Source organism: Triturus cristatus, chromosome 6, assembly GCF_964204655.1.
Source record: "Triturus cristatus chromosome 6, aTriCri1.1, whole genome shotgun sequence".
Lineage (NCBI taxonomy): Eukaryota > Metazoa > Chordata > Amphibia > Caudata > Salamandridae > Triturus > Triturus cristatus.
The window spans coordinates 214,448,907-214,470,446 of NC_140589.1; the positions used below are offsets into that span (position 1 = coordinate 214,448,907).

General features: G+C 43.7%; 1 protein-coding gene across 1 annotated transcript in view; it reads left to right on the forward strand.

Moving 5' to 3' along the window:
• Window positions 1-300: 300 nt before the first annotated feature.
• Window positions 301-21,540, forward strand: part of LOC146816658 (meprin A subunit alpha-like) — a 120,985-nt gene continuing 99,745 nt past the window's right edge. Inside the window, exons 1-4 of the mRNA XM_085610562.1 lie at window positions 301-534; window positions 636-660; window positions 753-806; window positions 20,604-20,644. Of these exons, the coding sequence (XP_085466688.1) occupies window positions 472-534; window positions 636-660; window positions 753-806; window positions 20,604-20,644 (183 nt within the window). The 5' untranslated portion in view covers window positions 301-471. The remainder of the gene's footprint in view (window positions 535-635; window positions 661-752; window positions 807-20,603; window positions 20,645-21,540) is intronic.

The window sequence follows — 21,540 nt, forward strand, 5'->3', positions numbered from 1 at the left end:
CCCTGGCCACACCGCCCTCCTCTCTCCATCACCCTCTTAGGCATGGAAGTGTTCCAGAAGTGCAGTACAACTGAACACTGCCCCAGAATTTGTGCTGTGGGACAATTTTAGTAATGGCGGTCTAGTGCTTTGAGTGGAAGTTTGGGCGAAGGAGAGAAGATACAAGCAGGTCCCAGTTCTGCCAGCCAGGAAGCACCTGATCCTTTTCTTTGAGTCAGAATGAAGATGATTTACTTCAAACCTTATCAATACACAGGCCCTGAAAGCCACAGATAAACCGCACAACAGACAAGATCACTTATTAACAAAAGGCCTCTTCATACGTGGGAAGAAGCCAGATCACTGTCTAGAGGGCATAGTTTGCTTCCCCCCTGATAAACATCAGACAGAAACTTCAGAGTTCAATGTCAACTCTTCACTCTGCTGAAAGCTTCCTGTGGGCAGCGAGGCTGCCCCGGCTCCTCGGACGCAATGAAGCTTCTCCTTCTCTTCTGCGCCTTCACTCTGGACCTGACTCACACCACAGGCTCCACGGTACTTCCATCACTTCTAGTTTAATATTTTAAGGCCTCATAATGCGCACCCTGCCGCTGCCTCATCTCTGAGGTAACACCAATGTGCTCTCTCTCTTCTAGGTGCGCAGATCCTCGCTGGACACTGGTAATGCATCTTTTTCAGGCCTGATCCGGGCAAACAGCCGTTCTTCTTCAGCGCAGCATGTATTTACCCTGACAATTGTCTTTTTGAAATAGTTTATGATGTCGGCGGCGGACAGCCCACGCGGGACATCCCGGAGATAAACGCTGGTATGTACTCAGATGCGAATAGCTGGGCGTTTACTGTTCCCAACTGTTTGTTTTATTTTCCTATTTGAAGTTGACCTTTAGTGTAAATAACTCCTCTGCATTTGCTTTCTCTGACAAATCTCAAACGAGTGATTTCCCAGTGATTGGGTATACATGTCCCTTGGCGGTGACAACCCATGCTATCTGATCGATTAATGGGGACAGAGACGTCTCTCAGCCCACCACTTCTTAAAGCGCCTGGCTTCTAGGAGCTGGGCGTGTACGATAGCTATGGGTGTGTGAGTACATGCAGGAGGGCCCTGCACTATCTGGAGGCTGGAGCAGAACAACTTCTGCCCCGTCATTTCTGCTCACAATATACTATAGCTGCAGCAGGTCTGTTTAAAAAACCAAAGGGCTCGGTTCACAAAGATAAACTGAGATGAAAGTCCAAGTTTAGGACGTTTGGTATTCACGAAGGGCATTTACGAGTAGTAAAGTTAGGCTTTTGTGGAGTTTAAACTTAAGTTTTGGTCTGAAACCTGAGACTTTTGGGCTCAGTTAAACTTAAGACCAAAACGTAAGGTTAAACTGAGACAAAAGTCTAACTTTACTCCTCACAGGAGCCCTTTGTGAACACCGAACGCCGTGAAGTGAGACTTTCGTCTCAATTTTTACCTTTGTGAATCGGGCCCAGACCTCCCACCAAATAAGTGAACATTATATAAAATTACTGACTGGCTGATGGCATCAATGAATGAATGAATGAATGAATGACCTTATCCTTTACTTTTTAAAAATAATATCTCAATGCGAGGGGTGGACCAAGAAGAAAACATTGGGGACACATACATTGTATTGGGGTGTATACCACAGAGTGCTCAACCATCAGACGTACTCAACCCTTAGACATACGACTCCTTTAAATCTGTCGCTATTTCTTTGAAGGCCTTTTCTTCGTCTTGACGTCTGCAGGTGAAATGTTGCCGTACCGCTTCAGTCCAAGGGCTGTGTCAAGACTAGAACACCAGTCCACCTGCAACTCAAAGCTCGTGATCTTAATCCAGCCCAAACCAACTTTAAAAGTAATTTAGTAATAAAATTGATTGCCTTTTCAGCTTTATTCTCATTGATGTAGCAGATGAATTCCGTCAGAAATTTCTTCCCACCAGCTCTTAATTTTGCTGTCATTCACAACCATGTTCATCAAGCCAGCAACGGGTGCTGAGGAACATCACTAAAAAGTTCCATGTTTTTAGGCCAGGGCTAGAGACAGCTTAAGCTCTCTTGTCAATGTAATAACATCCAAAGTATCATAATAGAAATGCATAATATCTACAGCCATACAATGGCTTTCCGTCAGGCCCCTTCATTCATTGGTCTGTTTGAGTGTCAGTCACATTTTGCTTCCTCCCACCCAGCACTCAACAATGGGCAATGGATCAGTCTACTTCAGTCAAGGGCCTTTGGTGGCTCCTCCGCTAAGGCGGAGGAGTGTCGCCCCACTGCTCTGTGAGCAGGTGAGAAAAGTAAAATAAAATGATAATAACACATTGTTGTTCTCATTTTATTTTTCTGTTGTGTTGCTCACCTGGTTAGGGGCGGGGTTTGGCCAGCCGTCTTTGGCGGGCCAACCAGTCATGTGCACTTAGCATGTTTTACACCGGGCTGTGTTGCACAGCCTCGGTGGAGAACATGCACAGGCTCCCAGTCCCTCTCTGAGCACTGAATCACAGCGCTCAGACTAATCACAAGGCTGCTATCAGCAGCATCATGATTGGCTAGGGGAGTCTGGAAGCCTGGGTGCTTCCTGTTACTGCTTCGTGCCCCTGGAATCCTGGAAGTGGGTGAAGAGGACCGAGAGGCGGAGGCTGACAGAGAGGTATGTGATTTATTTTCATTCCCTCACCCCCTTCTCCTCCCTCCCAAGACACACCTTCCCCATTGCTGTTAAGTAGCAGCCTCCACTGCCAGGGGCTCTGATGCTCTGTGTATAATGCAATTTGAGTGACCACATGTGCACAGACATCTGTAAAGGAGTGCATTTCAGTGACAGGGCAGGTGTGCCTGAACTTCTGGACCCCTATTTTATTTTTATATTCTTTATATTCTTGCCAATATTTTTGCAGATTGCATATGTTTTCAAAAACAAATGCAATATTAAAAAATTGAGATAGCTAGACCGCCTGGTTTTGCCAGTGCATGTTTAGATTTAGACTCATCATCTTCAATAGAGAGAAGTGCCATTGGAGAAATGTCTTAGCTGTGTGTGTCGATGTTCCTGCTGAAGTCATCTGGGAATGGCTCAGTGGCAGCAAAGGCAAGAAGTACTGCAGGGCATTGAGGTCCTCAGCTACTACTCGCTGGTGTCCATCCGTGTCAAACATCCTTTCATCCTGCATCCGCTCCATGGTCTCCATTGACCTCCGCATCCATCCCAACTCTGTGCTGTCATGGCTGGTGCCTGTCTGCCCACACAGCTCTTGTGTACGATTCATGGCACCAGCGAGGTCAGCCAAGGTCTGTGGCGGAGCATGGTGCGGACAGGGGGTGTCCGATAGGGACTGTATTTGGTCCATGATGGGACTCAGACACCCATCGAGTTTGGCTGCCATGAGCTCGAAACCCACCTGAGCTGTTCAGCCAACTCCACCTGGGAAGACCACACACGTTGTATGTGCTCCATGTATTGGTCGGGGGGTCCTGGGAGACAGCCGTGGTGGTGTGTGTTTCCTGCTGTGTGGTCTGTGCAGGTGGTGGGGTCACCTCGAGGCAGCTGGCCTGCCCTGCTCCTGGGGGTGGGGTGCAGAGGCTGTCCAGTATCCGTTGGAGGGTATCTTGACATATGTGAAGGATATCATCTACATCATCAATGAAGGGGTTTGTGTTCTGCTCTGCAGTAAGTGTTGATTGTCCCTCTGCAATGTTATGGGGAGATGCAGGTTAACAGGGTTTCACATGTATGTTGTTGATTTGCATATGTATACATTCAGACTGCATGCCAATGTACATTATGAATGTTTTGGGGGAGCTGGCTATTCGATGGCAGTCAGTGTGTTTTCCCAATACATGACGGATGTGTGGTGGTACCCGTTCATTATCATCACACTGTATCAGGCAATGCCAGATGTGAGTGGACTGTTACTACGCAGGAGCGGAACCTGTTGTGGGCTCTGTCCTGTGGTGTTGCACATTGTACCACATTGCCGTCATTGCTGATGTCCTGTATTGCTATGTGTGTGTGCTGCATTGTGGGGGAGTTGCTCCTGCAGCTCTGATTTCGTGTGGCCTTCTCCCTTTGAGGCGGAGTGCCTTTGAATTGTGTGCTTTTCGGGGCCTGATTTGCTTTTGACTTGGGTCATATGCGCTCTCGGACAGATTTTGTGGCCTGGGGCATTGTTCGCCTGCTGTGTGTGTTGTAAGGTATGGGTTGTGGGTGCACGTGGACATGTCAGGGTGTGACCTGCTCCTCTACGGATGTGATCCGCACTGGGCTACCTCCATGTCGATTCGTGGGCCATGTCATTTTTTTGGGCTGCTGCCATGCTATCGGATTTGCAGTGTTACTTGCATAGTCAGTGTGGGACACAGAGCCACTGCTTTGCTGGATTTGGCACATGTGCATGGGTCAGTGGTGATATTGGTGATAGGGGGGGGGCTCTGTGCACATTGTGGATGGGGGCCTACTTGGTGTTTCTATGTTTGCTGCAGTGTGCCAAGGCAATCAGGGACATGTTCCACCGTCATTGTGGGTGTGCAGTGTGCTACGCATACTTGTGCATGTGTGCCATTGTGCCCATCTCCCCCCGTCCACCCGTCCCCCCGTCCCCCGTCCCTGGTAGTTACTCACCCTGTTGCTGTTGGGTCAGGTCGTATTGTGCTGTGTCCAGGCCCCCCAATCCTGCCACCGTCTCCTCACTGCTGACTGTGGCCACCATTTGCTTTAGCTCATCCAGCTCCTCCTGTGTCGCAGGAGGCCCACCCCCAGTCGCAGTTGCTGCCTCCCTGTTGTCGGCGTGCTTATGTTTGGTCTGCCTTTTCAGATCATGCCAGCGCCTCTTGACCTCCTCCAGTGACCTCCCGGACACTCCGACTGCATTGACGTTGGTTACAATGGCCTGCCATATTTCGATTTGGGTTGCCTGTGCCGCAGTGGAGGTGCCGAACAGTTGTTGATGGTGTTTGGTCACCTCCGTGACGAGGATCCGGTCTTCCTGCGGACTGAACCCCGTCTTCCTCTTCCTCTTGTCCTTCCACAAACGCGGGGTTCCTGGCTGGTCCTCCATGGGGCTTGTGGTGTCGGGCTTGTCCTCTGCACTCGGTCCGGGTGCATCCATGTTGCTATGCAGTTTGAATCGTTATTTGGAGAAAAAAAAATCTTGCTTTTATGTTGCTTTTTCCCGCCAGGCACGTGTGATTTGCAGGCCTGTGGCTGGTCTTCGCTGATTTGTTTACCGCGATTGTCCTCATCGCATGATTTTTCGCATTTCGCATTTTTGCGGCGTGGCGTCAATTTTTACGCTGACATTTGACGCAATATCAAGTGTCTATCACATGGTACCACCTTGCTGTGAATTCCACGTTGACACGGGGTTATTTTTTCCCGCGATGGACTGCGATATTGAAAGTTGCATTACGCTACTCTTACAGTAGTTATCACACGTTCTTGTGAATATACCCCTGAGTTGTGCTGCGTTACATTACTCGAGATTTATGAAGCCACACAGGGCCACGCAGTGTGATCTTGCGTTTCTTAATAAATCTCATTTTACAATTGCGTCGCTCTTGCACCACATTGCATGATGCAGGAGCGATGCAAAGGGGCTCAAAAATGTGCCCCTTGGTTTATTAGCTGTGCAGAATGAAACATGAGTAAATCGCATCTGACAACCAAACTGACAACCCTGTGATCTAACACAGAGTCTAGTGCCTTGAAAAGGCTGTTGGCTTTTTAGCTGCTTAGGGGTGCAACATTTTTTTCATTTAAATGAAGAGAAACATCTGCTCTTTAGAAACTGCATGCTTTGATGCTAGGATTTAAATACACTTGATGTCTGCTAATAAGGAAGTAAATGAAACTAATAAATGTACTTGTGAATCATAGTGCCATATGCATGAACACATTTTCCCATAGACACAGAATGGGCAAACCCCTTTGATGCATCTGGTCCATAATGTTTTTTTAAATTTATTATAAGCACATCTTGCTACATACATTAAATACACATACATTACATAATTACATTAAAACACATTAAAATAAACATCTAAGAAAGAAAAAATAAAAGTTACTTTCCTCATCCTGCAGCACGTCCTCGATGCTCTCCAGTCCCTGTCTCCTGACTCCTCCGAACGAGATGTGACACAGCCATCTCCCTTATTCAATCCAGATGCTGCTCTCATGCTGTAAAGCAGCATGACTGAAGCATCTGGATTGGCTGGAACAGGCAGCCAAGCGCTCCAAATGGCACTGGAGGCCTGCACCTGCTCTCCTCCCGCTGGGTTGGAGAGCTTTGAATTGAACATGTCAGGCTGGCCGTGGTAAGATAGCCGGCCAAACCTACATGTGCAATTCAAACGGAAACCTATTGCTACCAATCAGCAGCAATGACAAACTGGCCCCGCTCCCACACAGTATTACCAGTATGACAGCAGCGTCTTGATTGTCATCTGGGAGTTGGGACAGGAGCAGAACAACACTGAGAAGGCAGCGGCAGATAATTACTTTTTTATTTAAATTTTTTGTTTTTTACCCTTAACGCCGCTTCACCACTTGTCATTAAAAACAGCCACCACTACAGACAGTATATATCATGGATTAAAACTGCATCACCTATTATGGACCCCCTTATGAGCATTGCCATGTGGTATCCATGGGGGGGGGGGTCCACTCTGCCGTGCTATCAGTGATCCAGTGATTCAGTACCTGAAATTACTGAATCCAAAAATACTAGATCAGCTTCTACCATGTGGGGATCTGCAAAAGATCAAACTGCGGCTTGAGAAGGGCACAGACTCCAAACAGAAGCCCATCCCGGCCCCCTCCTGGGTCCTCTAGCACCACAGGCGGAGAATTTAGTACTCCTTCCTTTAAGGCCAAAACCTTCCATTAACCAGATTCCCTCCTTATCCCTATCCACCACCTCTATCCACACCACCTCTAAATATCCATTTTGCACCCCAAATCAATATGCCCTTTTAATTACAAAAATCATGGCTCTATATCCAAGAACCTCATTGCTACTCCAAAAATAATTCCTGGTATAACACCTATTAAGCCTTCCTATATATTACTTTTTAGGTCGAGCCTGCAAGACGGCGGTAGTAGAGTACGGGAGAGAAGCTGCACCCACTCTCCTCCCATACTTTTCATTGGCTTGTGTCATTGTCTTTCGTAAATGCTGCCTTCGGATTCGTTAATAGGCTTGTTAGTTCCTCCTTAGTACGCATTGTCTTCATTTGTAACCTTTCCATGGTTACTGGCCCCTTTACTTTGGTTGTTACACGGGACCTGTTATTTAATCTGTAAACACTATTTACTTTATTAAGTTTCTCTTAAGGACATGCGTTGCTTCAGCTGGAACCACTTGTGTTTTTTTAAGCAGTAGGGCAGACCCCGTGACACGAGCACCCACTTTCAATCACTTTAACCTGGATTATCTCGTGTCTGTTTCAAAAACCCCCAAGTAAAATGGATTTAGAAATGATTAGCAATGATACCGATGGCGGTCCCCTAAGAAAGTCTAGTTTGCTGACCACAAATACATTTAATAATATGTGAAATGTTTATTAAGAGTAATTAATGTGCAGAGACTCACAGATTAAATCAATGTGTGAATATTGTGATTTTTAAATAACACGTGTAAAAAGGAGGAACGACAAAGGAGGCCTTCTGTTTTTTTTAAAAGAAAATTTTTTAGTATAAGATTAATTGATGAATACATTTCATGACATATTTATTCGTAATATTGATATTGATTCTGTGATTCTGTATATAAATATCAATTATTGTGATTCAGAGTTACTTACCAAGGGGAAGTCAGACTTTTTAGGTCATGTGAGGGTTGCCGGCTTAGGGCCACTTTCCTTCTTTTTCAAGAAGCTTCAATGTAGAAGAAGTTCACTTTCCTCCTTGTTGGAGCCTTTAGAGGTAGATGTGTTCTTAAAGCAAACAACCTCGGTGCTGCAGCTCCTTTGTCGCAGTGAAGTTTAGCGGGTCAATCTTTTGCACATGCAATATCCATTTCCATTCACAATAAACTTGCATTTGAATAATGCCCTATCTTATCACTGAAAGTGGTACCAAAGGGGATGTATTTCTGCATAACCAAATAGTAAAGTTCATTGTCCAAAAACATAGGTTCTAATCTCCTGCTAGGGAAGACCCCTCTGTCTTTGGTTAACATTTATGTCCCTACTAGCGGTGAGGCCACGTTTTGGTCTCGTATATCTCAGTTATTGCTCAAGTACCCATCAGAAAACTTTATTCTCGCAGGAGACTGCAACCAAGTGATGGACCCGTTTATTGATAGAAATTCTAAATCCCCCTTTATCCCAAACACGCCACATAAAGTCACAAACTATTCAACAAAGAAACTTATTAGACTCATGGCGCCTCTGCAACCCATCCAAAATAGAATACTCCTTTTTTTCCTCTCCACATCAAACACAATCTCGAATAGACCATATTTTTATTTCACGCAACATTTCCCAATCCTTACGTTCTGCTGGTATAGGCCCTCTTTCGCTCAAGAGTTTTTTCACATTAATTTAACGAATGATGTCTCTTTTCATACAGTGTGGGACGCCTTTAAGGCCACAGCTCGGGATTTCATCATTAGATTTGTGTCAAATAAACGTAAAGTTTCCCGCATATTACATAACACACTTCTTGCTAAGATTAAAAAACTTAAGCACTCCTTCCACACCTCCAAGTCGAAGGACTCCCTTAAAGATCTCATCACTGCAAAAATCGCTTTTAACAAATCCACTACCGAACAGGCCTCCCTATACTTACTGAAATCCTCAGCAAAGTATTATGGTGGCCAAAATAAATCAGGCAAACTTCTAGCCAATTATCTAAAGATTAAACAACAGAAACTTCATATTGATTCCATTGTAGATGATAGCCAAGCACCGAAATTCAAAGACACTGAAATACTCCAAGAATTTGTACATTTCTATCAATCCCTTTACACACCAGAAAACACACCCTCAGATCTGTATCTGAGGGTGTGTTTTCTGGTGTGTAAAGGGATATCCCAATATTTCTCCACAATTAAAAAACATATTAATTCCCAATTAGTTTTAGCCTCTTTGGAAGCTGAACTTACACAAACAGAATTGTTAAATGCTTTAAAAACTCTTAAAAAAGACAAGGCCCCAGGCCCAGACGGCTTCACAGTGGAATTTTATTTACATTTCGTTCATCTATTACTCCCACACTTACACACTCTTCTTTCTTCCTTTATCGCTTCCCCTAATTCTACAGGCTCTTTTTCCGAAGCCTTGATCTGTCTAATACCAAAGGCTGATAAGGATTTACGTTACTGTAAGAATTATAGACCTATATCCTTAGTTAACGTACGTTATAAAATTTTCTCGAAAACTCTAGCCCTAAGGTTAGAACCACATCTTCCCATGCTGCTTGGAAAAGAACAATCAGGTTTTGTCAAAGGTCGCAACATCATTGACAATGCACGCTTATTCTTTGACATTTTATCTAAATCATCACATTATCCGGACTCCTTGGCGGCAATTGCGTTAGATGCAGAAAAGGCCTTTGATAGGGTTTACTGGCCTTTTATTTTCCAGTTTGGACCGAAAATCATTTCTTTTATAGCCCTACTTTACTCAGAGCCCAAGGCCGCCATCTCTACCAATGGCCTCATCTCCCCCTACTTTAATCTTAAACGAGGAGTATGCCAAGGATGCCCCTTGTCCCCTTTTTTTCAATTTGGCCTTAGAACCCTTTCTCTCAAGAATATGCCAAAATAACTCAATCACAGGTTTTGTCTCGGATCCTCAACAAATTAAGCTGGCAGCATATGCTGACGATATTTCAGTTTTTCTCTCCAAACCACAATCTTCACTTACAGCTTTCATGGGAGAGGTGGAGGCCTATGGATTGGTATCTGGCTATAAACTGAATAGAGGAAAATATGAGATACTACCCTTAACCAAATACACCTTTAAGGATGATTTTAAGATCTCCAACTTTACTTGGAGCCCTAAACATATAAAATATCTTGGTATCTGGTTCTCTCCCTCTATAAAGACATCTATCTCTTTAAACATAGACAAATGTTCTGCCAAACTTAAAACTTTGGTCGCAAGATGGCAACCCCTTAATCTTTCTTGGTGGGGTCGTTTGGACACAATCAAAATGATGTTGACTCCAATAGTTTTGTATATCCTTTCTAACATTCCACTTTCCATTCCATCTAAATTCTTTCAAAAGATTAATTCTATTTTGACTTCTTTTTTTATGGAATGCTAAAAAACCAAGAATGGCTTTACAGAAATTAACAAGACCAAAATCTGAAGGCGGTGTCAATTTCCCCCATTTCTCCAATTATCACAAAGCCTTTCAGTTACGACAACTATGAAATTGGATCACTAATCAATCTGAAGATAAACCTCTCTGGGTGGATCTTGAGACCTCATTTTTAGCTCCCTTCTCATTTCAGGAATATCTCTCCTTTACTCGCAAACCACAAAAGCTCTCTACTCCCATAATTAAGCAATCCTGTAAACTACTATCCACTGCACCCCACTTAGTAGTACATAATTTAGACACTTTTCTCAATTCCACAATTTGGCACAATAAACAAATCCTTCTTAATAGGAAACCTATATTTTGGAAGGGTTGGAGAAATAAAGGTCTACTCTGGGTTCATCAATTTTTAGATCAGGGCGCACCCATTCAATTTACGCATTTATAAACTCTTTATCATTTGCCTTCTTCCTTTAGACCTACATTTTTGACCTTGCAGAAAACAATACTTGATACTTATGCTAAACTCAAATCTTCACCTTCCTCACCCTCCCACCCCCTTTTCCCATGGCATAACCTTTTGCACATAAACCCCAAAGCGTCCACCATTTATTCCCGTTTAAAGGTAACTCCTGAGATCTGAGACAAAACCAAAGTGGAACTCTCGTGGGAATCCGATCTGGGAACAAATTGGCCTATCTCTTTTTGGAACAGTATTTGGACGAAACTTAGGAAATCATCCAGAGCGGCCAGCACAACACAAACACTCTTCTTTATTTACAACAGATTGTTTCTTACCCCCACATACCTACATAAAATACACAACACAAATCTCAACACTTGCTGGACATGTTCCCAGGTTCACGCTGATCCCCATCATATGCTTTTCACATGTCCACATGGTTTTATATTCTAGAAATAGGTCTGGCACCAAATCAACACTATATTTCACACCGCAATTCCACTCTCCCCTACCAACATTTCCCTAGGTAGTTTAACACCGGACTGGTAACAAGTCAATCCCAGTTACCACTTATTGATTTGTTAATAGCTGTAGCTTTTCAGCAAATATAAAAAAACTGGAAAGATTCCTCTAAATTGTCCTATTTAGCTTGGTGGTATGCTGTATGTCACAATCATCGCCTCGATACAGCACTCGTTCATCCTATCTCTCTTGCTACTAAACGTTCTCACCTTTGGGGCCCACTCACACAAAAACATAGGTTCATTTATTGATGTTGGTGTTATGTGTAGAGGTTGGAAACACAACTAGGCACAGCGTACACAGCAGCCAACACATCCAAACGGCATTGCAGTGTGCTCTGGTGTGGAGTGCAGGAACCTCCTTTAATTTTCCCTCAGTGCCTGCCCAGCACTGAGAGTATGTACTGAAAGAATGAATGTATTTATAAATGACATGGGCGTAACATAACATAAATTAAAGTAGACTCATAGGAACTCATGATGAGTGCTCCAGTACACCTCACAGTAACTCCGCCCCTGAAATGACTAATACTCGGGACACTGTTAAAACCCAGGGTGGTGGTGAGGTTTTTGAGGGTCCCCTTACAAATTATGATCTAATATGGAAATCAGTAATTCAGGGTTTGTTTCTAGTGGCGGCTGGTGATCTTTGAAAGTGGTTAGCCAGGTGTAGTACCTGCCAGAACTTCACCCCATATTTTTGCCACACTCATACTCACTCCCTATCACATTTATTCTCTTCCCCCTCAATTACTTTATCTCTCATTCTCACTCATTTTCACTCATACTCACTCCTACTCACTGTTACTCACATACAAACATACTCATACTCACTGGTTCTCATCCTCACAAACACACCTACACAAAATCACTTTCCACACTCACTGACGCTGGGACCTGGTGCAACTGTGCCTGCTGCACCACTGGCAGCTAGAGCCTTGACTAACTTCCGCTCGCATCCACAATCTCCAGCCATTCACTCCTTCTAGTAGACTCACACTCCTTCCCTCATACTCACTTTCATTTATTGAGACACATCCTCAAACTCAAATTCTCACTCACTTTCGCTCTCACTGACAATTGCAAACACATTTGCACACTCAATCCCATTTACTTTAAATCAGTCACAAACACATACATGCATGAAAAGAGAAACACCATTTCTTTACTTACCTTGCTTCCTATTCTGGCAAATTCATGCTCCATGGCAGCAACTGAGCAGGAATCTGGGGATGGGCATTGGAACCACTAGCAATTATTGCTAATGAGGAGCTAGTTAGGCAGCAAGGACAGGTTTGAAAAGGCAAAGACTCACCTCAATCCTCTCCAGTTTCTTGATAGGCCTGGAAGCACAGCACTATAAGAAGCTGGGACAGTGCTGGGGAACCTGTGTGGCTTCTCATTGGCCTCAGGGATCCACTGACATGCGCCCTGACAGCCACATAATAGCAGATATACTGTGCTGCCCGAGGTATACACAGCTTGTCTGCTAAATAAAATGGACTGTGCCTGTGTGAGGGGACCATAGCTGAACTACGCCCCTCAGACATGCACAATCTAGATATCCTCCTACAGAGTGTTGTGTTTTAACAACATTCAGTAACTGGATTATGCATCAGCCCTCTCACCCCATCCTCGTCCTCCTCCAGTCAACCAGAGACTGTAGACAAGGCCAAGAAGGCTGACCTGTTCCTGGCAGTGTTCACAAAAACACAAAAGTCTTGTTTTCATGACAATTGCTGAATTAAATGATGCTCAGTGTCGGAACTCAGAGAGGCATGGTGCAGAATGTGAGACTTCACAGGAGGCATGGGTGCTGCGCCCTGAAGCCCCTGATAAGGAGCTGGCACTCGTTGTTTTCCCCAGTACTTCCTCATTTTGTCCCAGAGTTTCGTCAGAAGATTGTGTCTGCTCAAAGGAGCTGAAGCAAAATAGTTTATTGGTATTCCCATGGATCCTATAATTTCGATGGGGCCAGCCCGGTATTGGCCCAGTCGCAATTGAAAAGGGACCTCATAAGGAGGACCATTAATTCTTTTTATCACTGTTAAGAATTAATTAAGTAACTGATCCACATTACCTTTGGTTACATTTAATTGTGTACAGTTGAAAGGAGAAGTGTAGGTACAGGCTCACCACACAGGGGCTGCTTCCTTGTGGTAAGACCGGCCAGTGGAATAATTTAACTAAAATTACTGTGGGAGCAGAAGTAACATTGCATCGCATTGGAATACTGGTGAAATCAATTGAAGTGAAATTACAGGACCTTTGACCTCAATGATGGGCCATTTATGTTTATTAATATCTATTGATTAGTGGTACAAACAAACAGCTTCTAATACTAATAAAAGCTGATCAAATGCTTACTGTTAAAAGAACAATAATCGGATTGTAAAAATCATAAGGTTTACAAAACAGTCCATAAGCGCTGGGAGCAGTATCATCAGTGGTAGAAATTGATGTTATGTTATGGATAATATGTAGAGCACACGTTCACCAACAGGTTTCTTGGCGCTGATGTATTTTCTTATTTCATCCTTGGAGACACCGCTACGAGAAGTCTAACTGTAAGCGTGCAAGAAAAGCCAGGTCTTCAGCTTTTTCCTGAAAAGCAGATGGCCAGTTTCTAATCTCAATGACATGGTCAGGGCGTTCCAGACTTAGCTCCCTGAATTGAGAAGCACGATCCTCCCGTGCGTTCACGTCTGAAGCCCGGTACCACCAGTAGATTCATGTGCATGGATCTTAGAGTGCGCATTGGGGAGTACCTGTGAATTTTTGAGGAAATGTACTTTGGGCCAGTACCATGAATGGCTTTGAACAGGATGCATCCTGTTTTAAACATGGAACGCTGCGCCACTGGAACCAGTGCAGCTCCTTCATCAGTGGTTTATGTGACAGCGTCTGCCTTGTTGATAGATAATTCTTGCTGCCTGATTTTGTATCAGCTGCAGACGATGTATCTGGTTATGCTGGAGGCCTGGGTAAATTGCAGTGGCATAATCAATTTTAGATAGGATCAAGGCAATGATGATTTGAATGCAAGCCTTCCTGTTGAAAACCTTTGGGTTTTTGTGCAGTTTCCTAAATTGGAAGAAACAGGCTGAAGTAACTGCCCCAATCTGCGAGTTCATGGTGAGCTCAGAGTCAATATGAATGCCTAGGCTCTTAATCGAGTTCTTTGGGGCAGGTGCCGGTCCTAATTCTGCGGGCCAGTGAGTAGGGGTACAATGCTGAAGTTTATTGTTAGGGATAATGATTTCAGTTTTATCTGAGTTTAATTTGAGCTGATTTTTATTCATCCAGTTCCTGATAAACAGCATAGTATTCCTTAGGAACTCCTTGGACTTTATGGAATCATCTGTGGTGAAAATCAGCTGCATGTTGTCAGCATAGTTATAAATCTGTGCACCCATCTGAAAGAATATTAGGGGTCAGATATATAAATTGAAAAGGTGCGGAGACAATAATGAACCCTGTGGTACTCCACAATTGAGGTTGCTTGTGCAGGATTTGTAAGGCCAGAGCCACACTGATTGTCTCCGGTCTACTAAGAAGGATTGAAACCACTTTAGAGCAGCTCCTCTGAGACAGCAATGCCTTCCATCAACATGCCATGATTGACGGTATCGAACGCCGCCGACAGGTCCAGGAGGATCAGGGCTTGAGTGCAGTCAACACCAGCTTTTTCTTTTAGATCAACCATGACGGATAGAATGACAGATTCAGTAGAGTGGGATGAGCCGAAACCTGCCTGACGTGGGTCTAAAAATTTAGTGTCTTCAATGAAGGTGCTGAAGGGTTTTGCTACGTGTGTCTCTAATACCTTGGCCAGGAGTGGCAGAAGTGAAATCGGCCTATATTTGTCCAACCTCTGCGGGTCGACACCTTGTTTTTTCTTTAGAGAAATAATCACTGTTTCATTGAAGGCTTGTGGAACCGTCCCTGAGCTAAGGGATAGGTTCAGTAGGGAGAGGATAGTTTCTGGAAATGCTGAGAATATGGATTTTTGTAAGTGAGGGGGACAGGTATCATTAGGGGAACCTGATTTTCCTTTGTTAAGAAGTTCGAGGAACTGTTCACTGGTCAGTAGCCAGTGAACATATTTTTTGCCTCTAAGATGGCTTTTTTTGTAGGCCATAAGAGTTGTGTTGTAATGTTCTCTGGATTCTATCGAATAGGTGTTTTGTCATTTCCTTTCTGCCTGTCATGTTCTAAGTTTGGCTGATTTTAGGTCAGCAGCAAACCATTTGGATGCTTCATGCCGCCTTACACAAGAGGTTAGGCTCTGTAGAGGAGCATGAATGTTAAAAGCCTTCAATTGCCATTTGGTCATTTCTTTCTCCAATTTATCTATATTGTCCGGGCTTGCTGGCAATTTATGGCTCAGGGTCTCGCATAAGGATTCAAAGTTGACGCGATTCCCATTCCTGGATAGACTCTTTTGAAGGGATGTAGCATTGGGCAGAGTGATATCACACATAGTAAAACTAACTGTGTAGCGATCAGACCATAAGCAGGGTTGGATAGCTAATTTCTGCAGGTTGAGGTGAATAGACCAGGCTTGGTCAAGTGTATGACCTTTAATGTGTGTGGGTCCTTGGATGTGTTTAGTAAAGTTCAAACTTTGAAGGGCACTGGTCAGTTCCTTGGCGCTCTTTTCCCCAATCTGCCTCATTAGCCCAATAGTTAATGTCACCAATGATCAGAACTTTATCATAGTCCACCATCAGAGATGCCATACAGTTTGCAAATGCTTTAGAGAAGTCCGGCATTGAGGTGGGTGGCCTATACAGAAGTACACAGACTATGGTGCTATCTGGGGAGTAAAGTTTGATAACTAGGTTGTCTACTAGTGTTATCTCTAATGGAGAGATGGCAGTGAATGATAGTCCTTTCTTTATGGCGACTGCTACCCCACCCCCTTTTTTTCCGGTTGATCTAATCGTTTGTAGGAGGTAATAATTATCTAGGAGTGCAGCTAGGATATCTGGGGTGGATTCCTCTGTCAGCCAAGTTTCTGTTAAGAACAACATATCAGGAGAGTCAGTGTCAAGAAGATTAAATAGTTCCAACTGGTGTTTGACCATGGAAGGGGTTTTTAGGTACATTATATTTAATTCCTTTACAAGTTGTTTAGTTTTTGAGTGGGTGAAAAAAGTAGTTTGACTCGAGGCCTGGCAAGTGTCCTTGTGCTTACAGAGGTTTGGCAACTGGCCTGGTTGAAAGAGCCGAAGTTCTTCTAATTTGTGTTGGAGAGGCAGATCATGCAGTAGCCTATGTTGCGGGACCAAATCTTTGAGTTCTATTGGCATGCAAATTAGTTTTTGGGCATAATGGCGAGCCCGTGGCCCCGTACGGACGCGGACGGGCGCAGACGGACTTGCCTTAGGCGCGCCAGCGGCACGCCAGCTGTGTGTGCCCGCGCTGCGGCCATCGATTTCACTATTTTCAGAGTGTAACTGACTCCGCCCCACTCTCCAATTGATTGGCTGAGGGCTCGTGATCCAATCACAGTGGGGGCTATTGCAAGGCGGCTGAACCAGCGGGAGGGCAGAGATGCAGGTAATTGTCACAGACAAATTAAAATTCAATACAGTTGTGCTTTTAAAAGGGGACGCATTTGTTAAAAATACTCAAGTAACAGGTTTTAAAATTAGAGTCTCAGGCAAAGCTCACTGTCGACTGGACTGTTTGGTGCAGTGTTTCCAAAGTGCGCGTTGCGCTGCGGCCTTCGATTTCACTATTTCGGAGTGTAACTAACTCCGCCCCCCTCCCCACCTGATGGGCCGAGGGCCCATGATCCCATCACAGTGCGGGCTATTGAAAGGCAGCTGAACCAGCGGGAGAGCAGAGATGCAGGTAATTGATAGCTAAGTAATGTCCCTCACTGCCCTTTCTCCGCTATAATATACCAGTCCTGATAAAGAAATGCCATTGTAGTAGTAAAAACAGTTTATCAAGGTTTAAGATACGCCTTCATGGTTGCAAAGAACATCCCTCATTTTCTACATAAATCACTAAAATTTGTGAAAAAGGCAATTACAGATTTGCAAATAGAGAACACTGAATAAGTTCTCACTTATTCGCTATTTCGAATCCAACTCCATATAATCCTAAATACGTGTTCCTAAGTTCATTACGATTGCAGTGGAAAAGCAAACCAGCCAACTCCATGTTGGAATCGGTTCCAGTCCGACTGACCGATTACGAGGATTCCGAACACCGTTTGGAAAGTCTCCCATTGACTTCAATGAGAGCCTGTCTTCAGACTGACAACACAGGCTCCCATTAAAAAAACTGGGTGGTTGTGGAAAACCTTGCACCCTGTGGCAGGCACCCCATGGTGCCTGTCACACTATGCATAGTTTGAAAGGGGGGGGACCCTTGGGTACCCCCACGGGCCCCAACTGGAGGCCTCAGAGTGAAGGGGGGCCTGCTACGGGCCCCAAAGTCTGTTTCCGATAGCTGTTCCATGTCAGACAGGCCAATTCGGAAAGGCAGTCTGAATCTGACATTGTAATACGTCGGTCGGAAATGCTATCTGTTGAACTGTATAATTCGGCTCCGACTACAACTGATTCGGAATGAACGAACGGTTACCTTTCCATCTTACTCAGTCGGTCAGAAATGTTTCCGAGTTGGTCGGAAACATAGGTTCCGACACGGGATAGGGAAATCCAAATGCCGTTCAGAGCCTTTCCGTCCGACATCGTATTCAGCCCCCAAGTGTTTGTAATAAAACATTACATGTAAAAGGCGTCCTGTATCATTTTATAGAATCATGCACATCTACTTTTAAGGACCCTCAAAACCCATATACATGAAAGTATCAGAGAAGCAATTGTAGATACACTATCAATACCCTAATCAATATAACATAAAGTGCCTAGGAAGGTTTCAGAGCTGTGGCGTTTAAGGCAACAAGCAACGACCATGCATTGATCAACTGTTTGTGGGTAGATTTAAAAATGGCTGCTGTTGTTAATCTGTCGTGGAACAATTGTGCAAAATCTACCATTTTCACCAGCTTGTCACGGAAAATCACATATTTGCAGTTTGGCCCTACTTTGGTCATAGTCAGTTCCGCTCTTATTTATACTGTAATGATGTCCGATTGGGGATGTCAAGGAGAAAAAACACACTGGCCAGTTGAATCTAATTCTTGGTCATCATGCTTTGTAACCATAAGTTATTACCAGTATGATCTTTGCTTTCTAAACCCTAATTAATGGTGAATAAGTTCACCACCAAACTTATTATTAAAGGGCAAGAAGCCATTATCTAGTGTTGCTACTGGTGTCCTTTTTTCATCAAATGAAGGACATGACGGTTTCTGCTCAAAATCCCAGGGTATTTAACTACATTAATTAATGCCTTTCCGTGGCACAATGAGCGGCCTTGTGCTCCATTCCGATAAGGACTTGATGACCCCTTGAGCTTTGCACCAGGGTTAAAATTGAGGCATTATACCTGACATCTGCAGGTAAACTACCAGTGGATCCTTGATAATATGGACTCCCACCCCCACCACTGGTTCTGTATACAACTAATTGTATCATCGTATTCATATATAATTTTGCTTGCACATAACCTTGCAGAAGCTTACATAAAAGGTCCTAAAGAAGGCCACCACACCTCTGTTGAGGGTATCAGGCTGAAACATGTCGACCTACCTTTCACTCTATGGCAGGTTGAATTCCCTTCTGTTATAGCTTGGTTTGTAATCCTAGTCCAGCCCAATAAAGTCTATTGCATACACCAGGAGCTAGTTTTACTTTTTACATTCATTTTGCTCTGTACCTCTCACCATACTTAGTCCAATGTATTTAATATACCTCTCTTTCCTGAGCTCCTCCCTTTCAGAGAGGGGGTTGTAGCTTGCAGTATGACTAAGTTCATAATGGGAGGAGGTTACCCTAGATGAAGCATGACACCTTAGGACGAGTGAGGGAAACCATACTTCAAAAGGGATACTCCTCCAGCACTGTTACTCTTCTGTAGACCCTGGGGTTGATTCGTGGTTTTTGATTAATTAACTACATTAACCACCTCAAGGTTGGACCCGTTCATGAAAGGCTGGTGCTTTCTATGGATAGCAAATTGTGACCTCATAAACTCCTGATCATGGTCCATTGTACTTGTTTATAAACAATCTTCTTCGGAAAAGCCAAGGCAGCAGCATGTCAAAAGCTACAAATTCATACCTCCTAAAACAACTCACATAGTAAGACAGTCTCACTTAAAAAAAAAAATTACGCTTTATCCTGCATAATCTAGTGGTAGTCCGCAAATCAATGAGCTCAGTCTAAGATGTGTAGAATGAAACATTTTCTTTACAAATTGCACAATGGCTAACAACCATTTGTTTGAAATAATACACATAATGGCTCTAACAATGATGTCTCACCACTCATACAAAACAACAGCACAGGAACTGATACTATGTGCCTGCTACATATTCACAAGTAGCCGTATATATTATTCCTATTTGTAAATCAGGGATGGGCAAATTGCCCACCGACTGGTTTGCAAATGTGGATGAAAATGTGGATGAAAGTTGCAATGCAACTATGGTATCAACAGGTCACTTTGTACATTGTCCATTTGCGTAGGGTTGCAAAACAACTATCCTAATGAAAATTAACTGGGCAAGTCACAATTTGCGAACCACTATGATTGGCTACAAATTCAGGGCTGGTTGCCTGCAGGGAACAGCAGATCACCATCCTTGTATTTTCTTTCACAAACAAGAAACCTTGTTTTAGGCCTGGGCAAGTTCATCAAAGGGCAAGGTGCTGCTTGAAAAAATGTCTACTTTTGGTAACAAATTAACAAATCATGTGCACCACTGCCTGAGCTTGCTGAAGCTGCTCAAAATAATTCTCTGTCCCATGGAGACAGCCTCCCTCCCCTTTGTGAATCAGTTGCTAGCCCATCTCTGGGGTCGAAAGAAGATCAATGTTTGCAACCTCACTTGTGGTCGCGCACCATTGATGCAGAACTTACAGAATCGCAAGTCAGAGAGTAACGCCCATTTCCTGCCCCTTCCTATTTATGATTTGGAAATGATCACAAAAACCCTTTTAGGAGTTGAAAAGAATTCAGATTTGCAAAGGCCTTTAGCACATGATAAAAAGCCCTTTTGTGATCACAACCCCTGTGATTTTGGTAAGCGTAGGTTGTGTGGCAGCAAAAGGTCTTTGCAAAAAATGAGTAGGTTCTCTATGGCCCAATGCTAAAACCACTATAGATGGCTTCTTTAGTTCACTTAGGAGCACAAATTGATCAGAGAACTATTCCTATCACATTGTTAATTGACATTAATCTCATTCCAGAATCCGGGAAGAGACTATTTGAAGGTGACATCGTTTTACCGGTAAGCGCTACTTATTAATGGAGTTTTTGATATATTACTGCGTTCCAAAATGCAGTTTACCTCTTATAATGGTGCAATTCCTGGTACAGACTGAATTCCAGCTGACTCAGTTTAATTAGTAAAGCATACAGAAATGTTGTGTACATGGTATTTCTCCAGCTGTTGCCAAGGAGTGCAGGAAGGTTGTGCTACAACCATGGTCTTCAAGAGATGAAGAGGTATTTTATGAGAAGTAGGGTTTACAGGAACCAGGCCCAGCTCAACCCATGCTGCTGTATCACCCTTGCTCCTGTCCTTGCTTTTCCCCCCATTGTCGAGTGCCTTCTTTTTGCTTTTCCATCATTTTTACTGCTTTCTCCTTGCTTTTTAGCCAGTTTTTTAGTGCCTTCTCCAAACTTTTTCCTTCATTTTTCAAAGTTTTCTCTATGCTTTTTCGTCTGATTTTGAGTGCCTTTTCCTCTTTTCCCCTACTTTTCACTGCTTTCGCCTAGCTTTTCCACAGTTTTTTTGTGCCTTCTCCTTGCTTTTCTCTAATTTTTCACTGCTTTCTCCTGCTTTGTCTCTCATTTTTTGAGAGCCTTCTTCTTGCTTTTCCCTTTCATTCAGTTCTATCTCCTTTCTTTTCCCCCGGTTTTATTAGTGCCTTCTCCTCCTTTATTCTTGTTTTCACTGCTTTCTCCTCGCTTTTAAACCGTTTTTTTAATGCCTTCTCCTTGCTTTTCCCTTGTTTGTCACTGCTTTCTCCTTGCTTCTTCCTATGTTTTTGAGTGCCTTCATCTTGCTTTTTCCTCATCTGCACTACTTCCACCTTGCTATTTCCCCTGTTTTTTTATTAGCCTTCTACTTGCTTTTCTCTACTTTCCACTGCTTTCTCTTTGTTTTTGTCCCCCTTTTAT